Source organism: Montipora capricornis, chromosome 9, assembly GCF_036669925.1.
Source record: "Montipora capricornis isolate CH-2021 chromosome 9, ASM3666992v2, whole genome shotgun sequence".
NCBI classification, from domain to species: Eukaryota; Metazoa; Cnidaria; class Anthozoa; order Scleractinia; family Acroporidae; genus Montipora; species Montipora capricornis.
This window is the reverse complement of record NC_090891.1, coordinates 15,344,387-15,359,386: the sequence shown is the minus strand read 5'-3', so window position 1 is coordinate 15,359,386 and position 15,000 is coordinate 15,344,387. Positions and strand designations below refer to the sequence as shown.

The 15,000-nt window shown below is 39.1% G+C and overlaps 2 protein-coding genes across 3 annotated transcripts in view; both read left to right on the top strand.

Annotated features, from left to right (window-relative positions):
• Window positions 1-15,000, top strand: part of LOC138015036 (uncharacterized) — a 234,725-nt gene that overhangs the window by 13,656 nt on the left and 206,069 nt on the right. The gene's annotated exons all lie outside the window — the stretch shown is intronic.
• Window positions 7,358-11,346, top strand: LOC138015038 (uncharacterized). The gene is made up of 3 exons (XM_068861939.1): window positions 7,358-7,975; window positions 8,658-9,958; window positions 10,230-11,346. Exons 1-3 carry the CDS (start codon window positions 7,786-7,788, stop codon window positions 11,100-11,102), a joined length of 2,364 nt encoding a protein of 787 aa, XP_068718040.1. The 5' UTR covers window positions 7,358-7,785; the 3' UTR covers window positions 11,103-11,346.

Here is a 15,000-nt window from a genome sequence, read left to right as displayed (position 1 = left end):
TTTCTAAAATATGACTTGTTACTAATCAGTGAAAACACTATGAAATGATGTTTGTTTCGCTCACCTTTTGTTTCCCGTTTCTACATGGTAAGACTTGGGATCTTTGCGCACTCCGGGTTCTGGTTCTCATGCAATGGAAAGTTGATAGTTAACCGCAGAGTCGTCGGCAAGCGTTCGAAGAGGTGATCTTTAATTGTTAATTAAAAATTGTCTGTCTGGATCCCTACTCAACCGGTTAATAAAAAAGGTCTGCAAACAAGATTGGAAATCAAAGTATTGAAATTGAAAGTATATCTATGATCTGAACAAATCACGATAGACATTTCTTTCTGTCTACACTTTTACCATCCTAAAACTTGCACCGCTCTAAATCATGTTGCATAAAGCAGTTTACCGTTATTTCTCATTATTTATTTATTTATTTATTTACTTGTTAATTAATTTTGGTTTTTCGTGCACGGTTTCTTTTGTTTTTGCAAGTACATAAATGAGAACTGACAAAGGGTCAGTAAGGGAAAAAACGCGTTCCAGGTAGCCTGCGAGCAGGCCCTCCGAGGGACTGGGGTTGGGGGTAGAACGAGGGCCTGCCCGCATGGCCTTGTATTTTGAATGTCGCGTCCAAATTTTGGACGCAAAATACTGATTGGCTGAAATTAAATTACCTCGTGACGTCACCACTGACAAGCTCCGACAACAAGAAAGCCTCTTCGCTTCGCAGAGATGAGGTGGTCAGAAATGCGTCTGAGAAAATTGTAGAATGTTGCAATTTACCATAACTTTACATAATTAAAGGTCGGGCAACGCGATGCAATGGCCTCTCTACTGGAAGGAAGGAAGTTCTATCTCTGTTATCCACAGAATTCGAGAAAAGTCTTATTTCCCAACTGTTTTTCGTAGCGGCCAAAATACGAGGGCGACTTCATGTCACCGTGGCTGCCTCTGTTGCTGATTTAACGATAGAGGAACTCTACACGATTTTAGCAAGTATTAGGCTAAGCCGAAAAGGCGGCTCCACAAATGATTGCTCGATCTCCTCGTAACTCCGCAATACTCCGATACACTTGAAAACAAAATATTCCAATTTTCAAATTATTGAATTAGTAAAATACATATCTATAACCACAATTGAAATAAAATGGTGTAGGTATTAGAATATCTGTCTAGTATTAAAGTGTGATGTAGCAGTTGTAATGTCTGTATTTCATTAAAATAAATTTAAAAAGATAATTCCGCTTCGCTTTACCGAAATTTGGCAGCAGTTGTGGTCGACGAGTCTCACACAGTGGAGATGTGGTCAGGGAAAACGAATGTCTCTATTACGATTCCCGTCGTTTGAAGTTTGTGTGCTAAATTTTTCCCTGACGAACGAAACACTTTTTCCGCGGAAGGGACTTCGACGAATTACCGTACTGAATATTCAGCTACGCTTTACAGCATCAGCAATAGTTGTTAGGCTTTTCTGGCGAAGGCTTCCTTCCTTTACAGTTTTTTTTAGTTTCTGCCTCGGGCAAATTGAAATACACAACGCGTGGGTTTCTGTTTTCTGTGTTTTTTTTTCAATGTTTACTTCTGGTGCGCGCTGATTGGCTAATTTTTGACAGCTCTCTCAGCGTGACATCAGGAGGCGGCATTCAAAATTCAAAGGGATGTGTGCAGGCTCTCCTTCTCTCCCACCGAAGAGAGAGAGCCTGCTCGCAGGCTACGTTCCAGGTTCCGAAATTTTACATAAACCCTCATGCGGCTCACTGATCATGAAAACCACGCTGCTGGATGACAAACGGTACTTTTCATCGTTTAGCCGTGGGGGCTAAGCTGGCTTAACAGTAAATTCCATCCTTAGCCTTAAAAGAAGACATCTTTTCTGCATCGATAGACTTGATCGCTAGAAGGAACAACCGCGCGCCGGTGGCTCAGGTTGTTATGCAGGAGATCGTGAGTGCGACTCCGCCCGAACCCGCAACACTCATGGCCTTAAAATAATTGAGGAGAAAGTGCTGCCTTTGTAATAACATTCTCAAATGGTTAGACTTTCAAGTCTTCGCGAATAAGGGCTATAAATCGCAGGTCCCGTCTCACAACTTTCAATGTTTATAAACTCTGTGGGATGTTAAAGATCGCACACACTAGTCGAAAAGAGTACGGTGTTGTGGTCTGGTCTTTCATCAGCCTTGTGGTCGGCTTGGCATAATCTTCTGAATGGATTACTGATCGATGCCACCACATAACAGCAAAACAGGCAGTAGTCAAATCGAAGGAGTCCAAGTGCTGAAACTGGTAAAGTGGTAAACAAGAATACTGCCGTGCATGAGATTTTAGGATTGTTTTGATCAGGTTAAAACCATTTCGCAAATATACACCTGTGCACTTCACGAAAACGGTGTTTCGTGGTCTTCTCAGTGACTTCTACTTAATATTTATTAGATTTAAGTGCCAAAAATGCCAAAAACCGTAAGTCAATATTAACTCAATTTTGACTCAATCTTAAAACTCAAACTCAACTCAAATTCAACTTAACCTCAACTCAAACTCAACTCAACTCGTAACTCGATCAATAGTCTATCTCGACTCGTCCAAGCTTTTTAATATTAAAGACAAAGGTGTGGCAGTCCCTCAGGAATGAAACCGTTGTAAGTGGCACTTAATTTAGAGGAGAAAACGAAATTTATCTCCAAATGCCGAGGTTCTCCAAAATACCACAGATTTGGTTATTTCACGTTGTTGTTTTTCTGACGACGGCAAAGAAATGGACAAAAATAAAAAATGCACTTGCAGGGCGTGCAAAGCTATTGTTTTTGCCCTCTAAATATGCAAATTTTGTGACGTTCTCGTTGCCGTCGCCGTTGTCTTTGCTAAAGATCCCCATTAACTAAGAGGCGACAGGGTACTAGACAATTCCATCCTGTAAAAATCCTTGTGAGTTAGTGCCAAAACAAACAAACAAACAAATACCAACACAATTTTATTGCACGTACAATCAAATAATTCAACTCTTTACCAAACAGAGTCATTTTAAAAAGAGCAGTCAGTGGAAGCTTTCAAAACGGATGACTGGGGCCATGTTTTAAAAAAAACGCTGACCACGCACTTTTTATCATTATTTATTTATTTAGCACTTGCACCTTGTCTTATATTTTAACACTAACACACGCACTTTTGCACATCTGCACAGATGGGTTATCCTTTTGCAGATCACACAATTATAACAAGCAAAAAATGTTGGCTTTGCCATGTTACAATTGTAGGTGTTGGCCATTTTAGAAAAAGACAAAGACGAGCCATCTGTTTTCGCTTTAGTATTCTTTTGCCGATCACCGGATTTGCAACAAAGCTTATACGGTTATTAGAGTTCTTAAATATTAGAAAACTAACTTGGGGGAAGTCATATTTTGATAACAGGTGATAAAAAAATTGATACAAATTGTAAAATATTACAAATAAACTTATTTTTACACTTAATTGTTTCGCTCTAAAAATTCTCTAAAGCGACCGGTCAAACTCTCAAAGTAGTTATTATTATCTTGTCTCTAAGCCGAATATCAGCGACTTTGATGAAATAAAAATTAGCATCCACCATATTGTGTAATTCCTTGCAATTCTTCACACTTAAGTGTTAAGAGTTCCAGCGTGTTCCCTCGCGTTTTCCTCATCAAATCGATGGCAATTGCCCTGCAGCCAGGTCAAATTAACATTCTCTTCCATCCAACATCGCCTTAAGAAAAACAAACCACAGGTAATGATGAATTTGTCCGCATCCAGTTGACTTAACTGACCACTATTGACAAGACTGAAAGCCTGAAACAGTCATGACGTTTGCAGTCTCTGCCGAAATGACGTTTATCCAGCGAGTTGCATGAATGTACCACGTTAACCATGTACCATGTATGGTATTTCGGTGTGTGGCTGTGCTTCATATAACAAATATTTTTCTAGAATAGATAAATTTCAATCTACAGCCGTTAGATATGGCTACTTGAAAGAGGTACGCCTGTCATTTTGTTTAATCAGGAAAAGTGACCAACAAATTTTGAAAGCTGTGACGAAGGAAGGCAGCGCAATCTCCGAGTTATTACTTAGTTATTACGTGCGCGTGGTCATCCTTATATTCTCCCCAAGAATGAAATTGAACGCTACAAGAAGATTTTTATAAATCGCTGTTTATTTAATTTTGTATGATTCCTTTTTTAGTCTGTTTGGCTTTTTTTGAAACAGGTTTAAGTTGATTTAATTTTGAGCCCTCTGCCTTTTTGTTATTGTAAAAAACAAATTGATGTCAGTTTTTCATGCGTCTGTCCTGTTATGAATTTCGTCATAACATTGTCAAATTAGTCTGTTTTCTGTTACGACTAGACACTTAAGCAAAGTTCCTTTCCTTTCCTTTAGTTAAATTTGGTATTAATTGCGTGATCGACATCGAGCTTGTTCCAATCACAGTGAACGTACGGCCACCTTCCGAACATCTCTTGAAGCGAGGAGGGCTTAAATTTAGATTACAGTATCTAGTTGATTCATTATGGATGTCAGAGTTTTTTTTTTTATTAGCAAATCATTTATATATTCTGGAGTATTACCGTTGAGGCTTTTGTAGGTTGAACTGCAGCGATTTACATACGACTTAGCACAGAAAGGAATCCAGTTTAAGGTATTGAATAAATGAACAGAAGAAGCCGTTTTTTCGGCATTCAGAATAATTCTAGCCGCCAGTTTCTGAAGACGAACAAGTTTCTGAAGATTTTCCTTACTGCAAGAGGTCCATATTGAACTGCCATAAAGGAACACAGGCTTTATAATCGTGAAGTATATATTTCTCGTTGATTCCGTTTTAAATAAGGACTTATATGACGAAAGAGACCTATCCGTTTCACCATGCAGTTTTTTGCTCAACTCCTCAATGTGACGATCACAAGCAACGTCTTGATCTAACGTTATGCCAAGAAGCTTAAAATCGGTGACATTCTCAAAAGAATTTCCATTTAAATTGACATCAATTGAAAGAGAGGCAACTTTGTTCCGTAGGCGCCTTCCTTTTACCAGCATAGACTTGGTTTTTTGAATGTTGATGAACATTTTATCCTGTGCCGACCATTCAGCCAGACGTTTAAGATCCTGACTCAGGGCGGTTTTGATGTGGGAGATGTTTTCTCAACTAGCACTTTTTGGAAAAGGTCGTATCGTCAGCATAAATGTCCAGTCTGGAATCCCGTATGCTCAAAGGCATATCATTTATAAACACAAGGAAAAGAATAGGTCCTAAGATTGATCCTTGAAGAACACCTTGAAGTAACTGTTGACTGGAGGAGCAACAGCCATTTACACCAACATATTGGTTCCTACCTACCTGTGTGAAAGATATCACTGTGAATTCCAAAGTAAATTTCACTCGAAAAACCGATATTGCTCTCATCGCTTCGTGATTCATGCGATATCGGTTTTTTGCGTGAAATTTCCCGTTGAATTCATTAGTTAAGCAATCAATTTTTATGTGGTTAAAGAAAATTATTTAATTAAGCAGAAACCGGAAACACCGAAACACGGACAATTCGAAACCCTTTAATTTTCACTGACACTACAGGCAGTAAGAATAAACAACCAGGGAGCTCCGCTTTTAGGCTTGTGTGGATGTAGGTTGTCTGGAGTCGCAGTGACACAGTGACAGTGTCTCGAGTTCATTAGTTTAGCAATGAATTTTTCTTGAATCGCATGTGTTTAAAAGAAAACAAGCACATCCTCAGCGAGCGAATGGAAAAGGAAAAAAGCCATTTCGGAGTCAACTGTCAATAGCCAGCGAATAGGAATCACGTTTAAATTAAAAACCGTCAGGAAACCTTGTCAGTACAAGAAAAAAAAGGGTTTTAGTGATGGACTTTATTCTACTTTTAATTACCTCTAAAAACGAGATTTTTTTAAGTATTTCATTGAAACACGCCAGCTTGGCTTGGAACAAGAATCAGCAAAATAGGGCAATGCAACCAAGAACGGACAAACTTCAAACAAAATCTGCTCCAACAAATTACCTTTAGGTGCATTAAACAAACTTCTGAAAACACAACCTAGTGTTATTGCCACATAATTTTACGAGATCTCATTGCGGTTACGTGTTTATAACATAAGTGCAATTTTTTTTTGTCGCCGTCGAGGCACATCGAAAAATAGTTGAGCAAACTGATTAAAAAAGCACTCGTTAGCTCCCAGTTTAGAGCAAAACAAACAACTCAATCAATTGTTATTGAATTATAGTTGAAAATAAAAATTTGAGATTCATTCCTGAACAGGAAAAACCGATTAAACCGCTTTTCACAGATACGCATCCACTTGAAATAACGCATCCGCAAAAGTAAGAAACGGTCTAGTGCCCAAGGAAAGAATTTGTGGAGTAACTTCTTCCAACAAGTTTCAGCTATTTATACTGGTATTCTGTTTTGTCGTTCTCGTTCTCTCTCATTTCGTTTTGGTTCCAGTCACAGGTCCTCCAGGCATCATGCAACCTTATCAGAGCTTTTAAAGATATGCCAAAAATTGCAATACAAAGAAAAAGCAGCTCCAAAGTAATCAAAAATAAACACTCAGCTTTAAGTTTACATCCCGCCGGTGCTTGACTTGAATAACTGCGTAGCCACCGGTGTGGACCACAGCTAACAAGATATGTCAAACTTGATTGAAACCAGAGAAAAATGCGGAAAGAAAGCATTTTTCAAACCGTTTCCACCTGAACACGAAAAGGGTTGACTGTTAAGAGCTGTAGTTGACGTAGTATGGCCGTGTAGCCGTGTTGAGGCGCAGAAAATGAACCCTCCTTTATGTTTAAGTGAGGTCACCTGGGTTGAGCCTGCGATACAATCGAAAACCATCACCTGGTAGCAATCAACTTAAAAGAAAACAGCTGACCTCGATGAGCTCTAATCTTGAGCCCGCTATATGGTCACGTGATACTGGTCAGCAGATACCTCGTTTTGACAGGTGTCAATTGGATGTCCAATATAAGATGCATGCTGTAAACTAGCGTGATAGTGGTCACCTTGGCATACATGGAAGAGTGGACGTAATAAAAAATAATAATAATATTTATATAGCGCTAGAATCCTTAAAGTTCAAAAGCGCGTAACAAGAGCAATCAGAAACCCAAAAGGATTGAAACGTGTAACGGCCCCTTGTGTGCTGGGAAACAAGCTTCTGAATATTCAATTTGCTAAGTACCATATTTGGAACAACAAGAGCGATGGGTTTCCAAATATGGTACTTAGCACTGAAACATTCAACCAATCAGTTCGCACTGAATATTTGGAAGCTGTGAACGCGCGTTGCACGTTTCAACCCTTATGGGTTTCTGGAGCAATACAATATATGACTAAAATAAAAATGCAGGGTTCGTACAGGTCATGGAAAACCTGGAAAGTCATGGAATTTTATAATTTCACTTCCAGGCCTGGAAAGTCATGGAATTTAGGTGTGGGTCATGGAAAGTCATGGAAAATCATTACGCTTTCTATGAGTGAAAGGCAATAAGATCCAAAGTTAAAAAAAATTACTGACGAGTCCAAAAATCAGATTTGATTTCAGCAGAAATGTTAAACATAAGCGCACATTGCAAGGTATTTTGCTTTTACACCTCATTGTTGCGTGAAATATATGCAAATTTCTCAGACATTTGGAATGAACCAATGAGATGCGCTCAATCCCACAAGTTCATTCATGTGGAACATACGTGCGCGGACGTGCGAGTAGTTATGCGAAGCATCGCCCTTGTGTTTTTGTTTTGTTTGACCTTTCGCTTCGGTATAAAAGCGGACTATGCCGGGGAAATGTACATTTAAAGAGGCCTGGTTAAGCAACCCTCAGTTTTCGATTTGGATTGAGCGTGGAAAGTCGAGTGGTCAAGCAAGATGTAAAGTTTGTTCAAAAGATTTTGACATCCAGAACATGGGAGAAGCGGCCGTGAAAAGCCACATGAAATCGAAGAAGCATATTGATGCTGTTGAAGGTAAGCTTATACATGTAAATTGTTTCTCCTGCCTCTTCGTACACTTATGAAAATAGATAGGCTTGAAGATTTCCCCAAATTTCGTACTGAGAATGAGCCGACATGGTAATTTCAATTCAATTACCCCCCTCTTGTTCTTGTTATTTTCCCGCGAAAAACCTTAATGTGAGCAACAGTCGCCATTATGGATGATCCCAACCTTGTTCTTGACTTCGTACGCGGTGAACGCTTAAATATACTTGAAGAACTGAAAGAACACGAACTAAATTTGCGGAAAACGATAGAAAATCTACCCATGGATGAAGATTTCAGCGATTTGTTGGTGGTTTTAATAAATGGCTATCTTTCCTTCGAAAATAATGCAGCGAAAGCTCTTGCCAACATAGATGACTTGGAGGAGAAGGCGAAAAAGCTCTTTTCTGGATGTTGAACCTCATTCAATTACAACGGCTCTTTTAAGAGCCACAACTTGTACAAAAGTCTTGGCCGACTTAATTTTTTAGCTTAAGTTTATTTGTGTACTTTTTCCACAAATGTTCTTCTTTATTAAGTTGCATTAAACTGGACCTCGGTTATCTGCAGTTTTAACAGCTATGCAAGCCAATAGTTTATTAGTAATTTACCCTCGCCAGGTAACTTCAAGCCGTTTTTGTTATCAACTGTAAAATTTATTTGTATTTAGATGCCAAGGGTAACGTCAGCTTGAAGAACCTTTTGCCAACTGTTGTACAGGAACCACATGTACCAGAAGGTGCTTCTAGGGCACCTGAGCAGCTACCTAAAAACATGATGTCATACGTTTCATCAAAGGAAACTGTGACTGCAGAAGTTTTATGGGCCTTAAAGGTTGTATTATCTCACTACAGTTATAAAAGTAGTGAGGACATTGCTCAACTCTTTCAGCGAATGTTTGCAGATAGCACCATCGCCAAACAGTTTACCTGTGGGGAGAAAAAATGTGCTTATTTAGCATGTTTTGGAGTTGCACCATTCTTTCAGCAACAGCTTCTTGATAAGATTAAAAAGTTAGAGTCTTTTGTTTTGTTATTTGATGAGTCCCTCAACAAAGTTACACAAAGTAAACAACTGGATCTTCACATCAGATTCTGGGACACAAAATGTTCAAGTGTGCAAACAAGATATGTGACCTCCCTGTTCATGGGGCATGCAACTGCGAATGACTTACTAGTAAAGATGACTGAATGTCTGAAAAGTAACAAAATTGACAGTTCCAAGATATTGCAGATATCTATGGATGGGCCCAATGTTAACTGGAAATTTCATGATTTATTACAAGAACAGATTTGTGAGGCTGGTGAGGATGCATCAACTTTAATCAATGTTGGTTCTTGTGGGCTACATGTTGTTCATAACGCATTCAAGACTGGTGCTCAGGCATCTGAATGGAATGTAGAAGAGGTCCTCTCATCTTTGCACTGGCTATTTGTAGACTCACCAGCAAGGAAAGAAGATTTTACTGAAATAACAGGAAGTGTGGTGTTTCCTCTGAAGTTTTGTAAGCACAGATGGCTAGAGAACGTACCCGTTGTAGTGCGAGCTCAAGAAATTTGGGACAAAGTCATACTGTATGTTCAAAAAGTGCAAACTGGCAAGAAATACAGTAAACCAACATCAAAGTCATTCAAGATCATACAAGATGCTGTCCAGGATCCACTCATGCCAGCAAAGATGGCAGCTTTTGAGTCAGTGGCAAAGCAGCTTCAACCCTTCTTGGCAATTTTCCAAAGTGACAACCCACTTTTACCTTTCATGGCTAGCACTCTACAAAAGATGATTGCAGGACTGATGAAGAGATATATCAAGGCTGATGTACTCCAGAAGGCTATCTCAGCAGTGAAGCTTTTAAAGTTAGACCTCTCAGAGAAGAAAACTTTCCTTGAGATTAACAAGGTGGATATTGGATTTGTTGCTGTGGACAAGCTCAAGAAATTGCAGGGTGAAAAAAAAGTCAGTGATCGCCAGGTGAGAACAAAGTTGTTTAATTTTCCCTTTTCCCGGAGAGTGGGCCATCAATGTCCAATGCAGTACTCAAACAATATATATTTGTTACTTTCAACATGACACAATGCAATACAATACAATAATTTCCCAGGAACGCTTAAAATGGGATGAAATAATGCTTCTTTCAGAGACTTATTGACTTACTAACTTAACCTGTTGCAGACAGGTTTGCCAAAAATACCAGAATCTAAACTGTTACCCATTCTGAACTTGTCATTATTGGTACTTTCAGATATACCAGTTCAAGAGTGAGTTTCAGTCCTTCTTAAGTAAAATTGTCAGCAAGGTGTTTGAGAAGACCCCGATAGCCTACTCTTTGGCAAGGAATCTGGCATGTCTAGACCCCAACTTGATTGTAGCTGACAAGGAGGGTTGCTCTGCAAAGTTCAAAGTAGTGCTGAAGAAGATGGTGGAATGCCAAAGATTAAACATACGTGATTGTGATGCCTTAGTTTTGCAGTACTCTGAGTTTCTTGAGCTGGCAATTAAGGTTGAGACATCAGCCTTCGAAGAATTCAACTTCAAGGTAGACAGGCTGGACGTATTTTTGCAGAAACACATTGGTTCTGTTATTTCACTGTCCAAATTATGGGATCTGCTGAGAGAACTCTTGATTCTTTCCCATGGTCAAGCAACTGTTGAGAGGGGATTTTCAGTAAACCGGCAAGTCATGATCGAGAACATGAAAGAAAAAACTTTTATTGCACAGCGTACAATTCATGACCACATTCAGAGCATTGGAGGGCTAGGTCAGTTGGTAGTTAGCAGGGAACTTCTTGCAGCAGCTAGTGCAGGGAGACAACGTTACTCTGCCTATCTTGAAGAGCAGAAGAAAGAGCAACAGCAAGCTTCTCAAAACAGGAAGCGAAAAATAGTTCTTGAGGAAAAAGCTGAGTTAGAGAAAAAGAAAAAGCGCCTTGCCAGTGATATTAGTGCCTTACAACTTGATGCAGACTCTCTAGCAAAAGAAGCTGAGGAAAAAGCCAAGCTTGTTCTACTCTCCAAGTCTAATGCACTTAGAAAAGCAGCAAAAGAAAAGGAGAGCGCCCTAGAGAAAGTTGAAGATGAGCTGAGAGAGCTGGTTAAGAAGAGTTCTAACTTGTGAACTAACTTGCAGTTATCTTCTATGTAAAGGGCAAAGGATTGACTCTTGACAGTTAAAGAGAATATCTTACATTTTGTTTGAACTGGTTCATATTTTCACAACCTATCTAGTTGAATAAATGATTGTTTTCACATTACTGTCGATGTCGGAGAACACTTGCTAAACTTAGGTCATGAAATTTTGCAAAAGGTCATGGAAAAAGTCATGGAAAGTCATGGAATTTTAACAGGTCAAAAGTGTACGAACCCTGAAATGGCAAAAATTATAAAAATGCTTTTTTAAAAAGGAAAGTTTTAAGTTTGTTTTTAAAAACGGACACTGAGAAACTGTTCTTAATGTCACACGGCAGAGTATTCCAGAGTGTGGGGGCTGCCACAGAGAAAGATCTTGCACCGTATGATCTTAAATTAAACCGCGGAAAAAAAAAAAGAAGATTCTTTGATGATGAACGTAGCTGACGAGATGGAATGTAAGGTATAAGTAGATCACGAATGTACGAAGGTGCCAGATTGTTAAGAGCCTTATACGTGATGAGTAAAATTTTAAACATGATACGATAATGAATCGGAAGCCAATGAAGATTTAATAAAATAGGCGTAATGTGTTCATGTTTTCTCGGAAGAGTAATGAAACAAGCAGCAGTGTTCTGGAAGTGCTGCAACTTTTTTATTTGGCAATTCGGAAGGCCACAGAGTAAAGAATTGCAATGATCCAATTCATTTTGAAGATATAAATGCGTGAAAAGTGTTTCAGTAGTGGTCGATGACAGGTACTTTCTTATACAGCTGATGTTACGGAGATGATAAAAGGATGATTTGCAAATGCTTGCAACATGATTGTTGAAATGAACGTGATTGTCAAAAATGACACCAACATTTCTAGCTTTCTATGCAGAGCGGATGGTCTCATTGACAACCGAGATTTCTTGAAGGACTTGTCTAGGTAGAGGTTTAGCAGAGATCACAAGTAGTTCGGTCTTATCCTTGTTCAGTTTAAGACGGTTAACCAGCATCCAGTGATCAATCCCATGTACACAACGCCCAATGTTAGACACAGCTAAAGCCCGATCCCCAGCTATAGTTGGCTGAAAGGACAAGTAAAGTTGAGAATCATCAGCATAAAAATGGTAACTCAAGTTGAATTTCTTAACAATGTCGGAAAGCGGAGAAGTATAAAGAAGGTACAATATGGGTCCCAAAACTGAACCTTGTGGAACACCATAATGAAGAGCATGTTTCAAGGAAGCCCCACCATCAACGGACACATACTGCATACGACTGGACAGATAAGACACGTACGGACGGTCAATGACGTCATAGCTATGAATCCAAAATTTTTCGTATGGATGGGTTGCCACATTTTATTTTATAAACACCAACCAAATAACAAGTGAGCTTTCGCGTGAAAACATAGTCAGGGTGGTTTAGTGGTTATCTATCGGGCCACTAATTTTATTAGTGGTTATCTATTGCGCCTCCCACCACTGCGAGCCGGGGTTCAATTCTGGCCTCGGCCAGCATGTGGGCTGAGTTTCAGTCGATCTCAACCTGACTCGAGGGTTTTTCTCCGGGTACTCCGGTTTTCCTCCCTCATCAAAATCGACTCACAGCTAATTAACATCTAGCTGTGGTGCTGTGCTCCGACATCAAAGATGGACTGTATAGCGGCAGCCAGAGGCGCCTTTGTATGCTTTCAGCCCGATGTCGTGAGCCGCGCCCTTCGCAATTCAGTCCTCGACTGCAAGTAAGGGTGATTAGCACTAGCACTAGCAATATATATAATATCTTCACACGTGAAAAGATCACTGTTGCGATGGTTACATATAAAAATCGCGGCCTTTCATGAAATAACTTAGTATTTATATAAGACTTTACGATAAAGGCTGTTACAATTATGAGTCTAAACGTTTTCGATCAGTTTCATCATTATCATCATATTTCATTGGTGTTTAGAGAATAAATAGAATATTACATGGCCTCTTGGAGATACGAAATTTCTCTTCTCGAGTTAAAAAATATTTTTCACCACTCGAAGAGAAATTTCGTGTCTCCGCTCGACCTTGTAATATCCTCTATTTCTTAGCTATGGTGCTCCACGAGCGCTCGTTCGGCAAGCGGAGCTTCCCTATGAAGTCCCCAATAAAAGCGCGCAGGAGGCTGCACAGGTTACAATACATATTATTTTTAAAGTTCATTTAGTATTACATTGGTGTTTTGTTGAATTGGTCACAAATCTTTTCGGTAAGGAAATACTTAATAGCGGAGCTCCGCGCGCACAGAACACCATAGTTAAGAAAATATGGTGACCCATATTTGGAAATATCTGCAAATTGGTTCCGGAGATATTTAAGTTTAAAAAATGTGTAAAATATGCAAACGAGGACTGATGTCGTCATTCACTCAACCCAATATAACATCAAGTATATAAATAAAACTATCTCGGTCAATTTCCAGCAGAGACCATTGAAACTTGGTAGACCAATACTTCTACAAGCAACACACCTACGGCTATAATGAAATTGGTTCCCATGAAAACTCACTCTTTTCCAGTTCCCTCCAACCTGATCTTAACCTAGAAAAACATTTAACAACGCCACAAACTCGACCTAACATATTTACAGAAATATATAAAATGAAAGTGGTTTGCCATGCACTGATGAACAGGGAGTACCCTCGAAACGTTTGGTTCTCATTTAAACTTCTTGGGCGCAAATTTGAACTTTCATTTTATATTCATCCGCATTATTGTGCAACACAGGTTCTTCGAATTTTTTGTTACCTTAACGTATTTAGATGCTTGCAGGATCATGCCGACAAGGCATCATTGGCAAATATCAAAATAGAACGCCAAAGGTGCCCAGCAAAGCCTCTAAAATCAGGGAGATCTGGAACCCAGTATGTTGCCATGGTAACAAAACTGGTATGCGCATATTGAGGAGCACATCTACTAGAATCTTACTGCAAAGAATTAAGCAGTTCCGATATAAATTGGCTGAGATATCTCTTTTCATCACATTTGATAAGACTTCGGTTGAGTTTATGACGTCATCACTTGGCTAATTTGCCAAATATCTCTGGAACAATTTGAAAATAGTAAACAGCATTCTTCTTCTCGTACAGACTACAAGCTTATGTCTTAAAATGGCTTAGATCGGAAAGATGCGAATTTGATCATAGTAGCACTTTAAAGCTGGGTGTTTATTTTCAATATGTTTAGAGCTGCTTTTTTCTCTGTATTGCAATTTTTGGCATATCTTTAGAAGCTCTGATATGGTTGCATGATGCCTGGGGGACCTATGACTAGCACAGAAACGAAAGAAGAGAGAAAGAGAACGACAACGACAAAACAGAATACCAGTAATAGCTCAAACTTGGTGGAAGACGTTACTCCACAAATTCTTTCCTTGGGCACTAAATCTTTTGATATTTTTACGGATGCGTTATTTCAAGTAGATGCGTATTCATAAAAAGTGGTTTAATCGGTTTTTCCCTTCTTCAGAAATGAAACTCAAACTTTATTCTCAACTGGAATTAAATAACAATTATGTGTACTCTTTTGGACATAAAGAAATAGTTGATTTGTTTGTTTGTTTTGCTCTAAAATGGGAGCGAACAAGTGCTTTTTTAATCGTTTGCCAACCTGCTTTTCGATGTGCCTCGACAGTCACACGAAAATTTTACCCTTATGTTATAAACACGTAATCGCAATGAGTTCTCGCAAAATTAGTGACAGATATCTCTAGCTTGTGTTTTCAGAAGTTTGTTTAAAGTTCGACAAAGCTCTTACAGTAAGTATGTCCTTTCTTGCTTGCATTGCCGTATTTTGCCGATTCTTGTTCCAAGCCAAGCTGGCCTGTTTAAATGAAAAACATCAAAATGTGAATGATCTTGTTTTCAGA

Excerpts from the sequence above, each read along its gene's own strand:
- LOC138015038 (XM_068861939.1), top strand. The coding sequence starts at position 7,786 with ATGCCGGGGAAATGTACATTTAAAGAGGCCTGGTTAAGCAACCCTCAG. Across the intron at positions 7,976-8,657 it reads GCATATTGATGCTGTTGAAG|ATGCCAAGGGTAACGTCAGC; the intron begins GTAAGCTTATAC and ends ATTTGTATTTAG. Across the intron at positions 9,959-10,229 it reads AAAAAGTCAGTGATCGCCAG|ATATACCAGTTCAAGAGTGA; the intron begins GTGAGAACAAAG and ends TGGTACTTTCAG.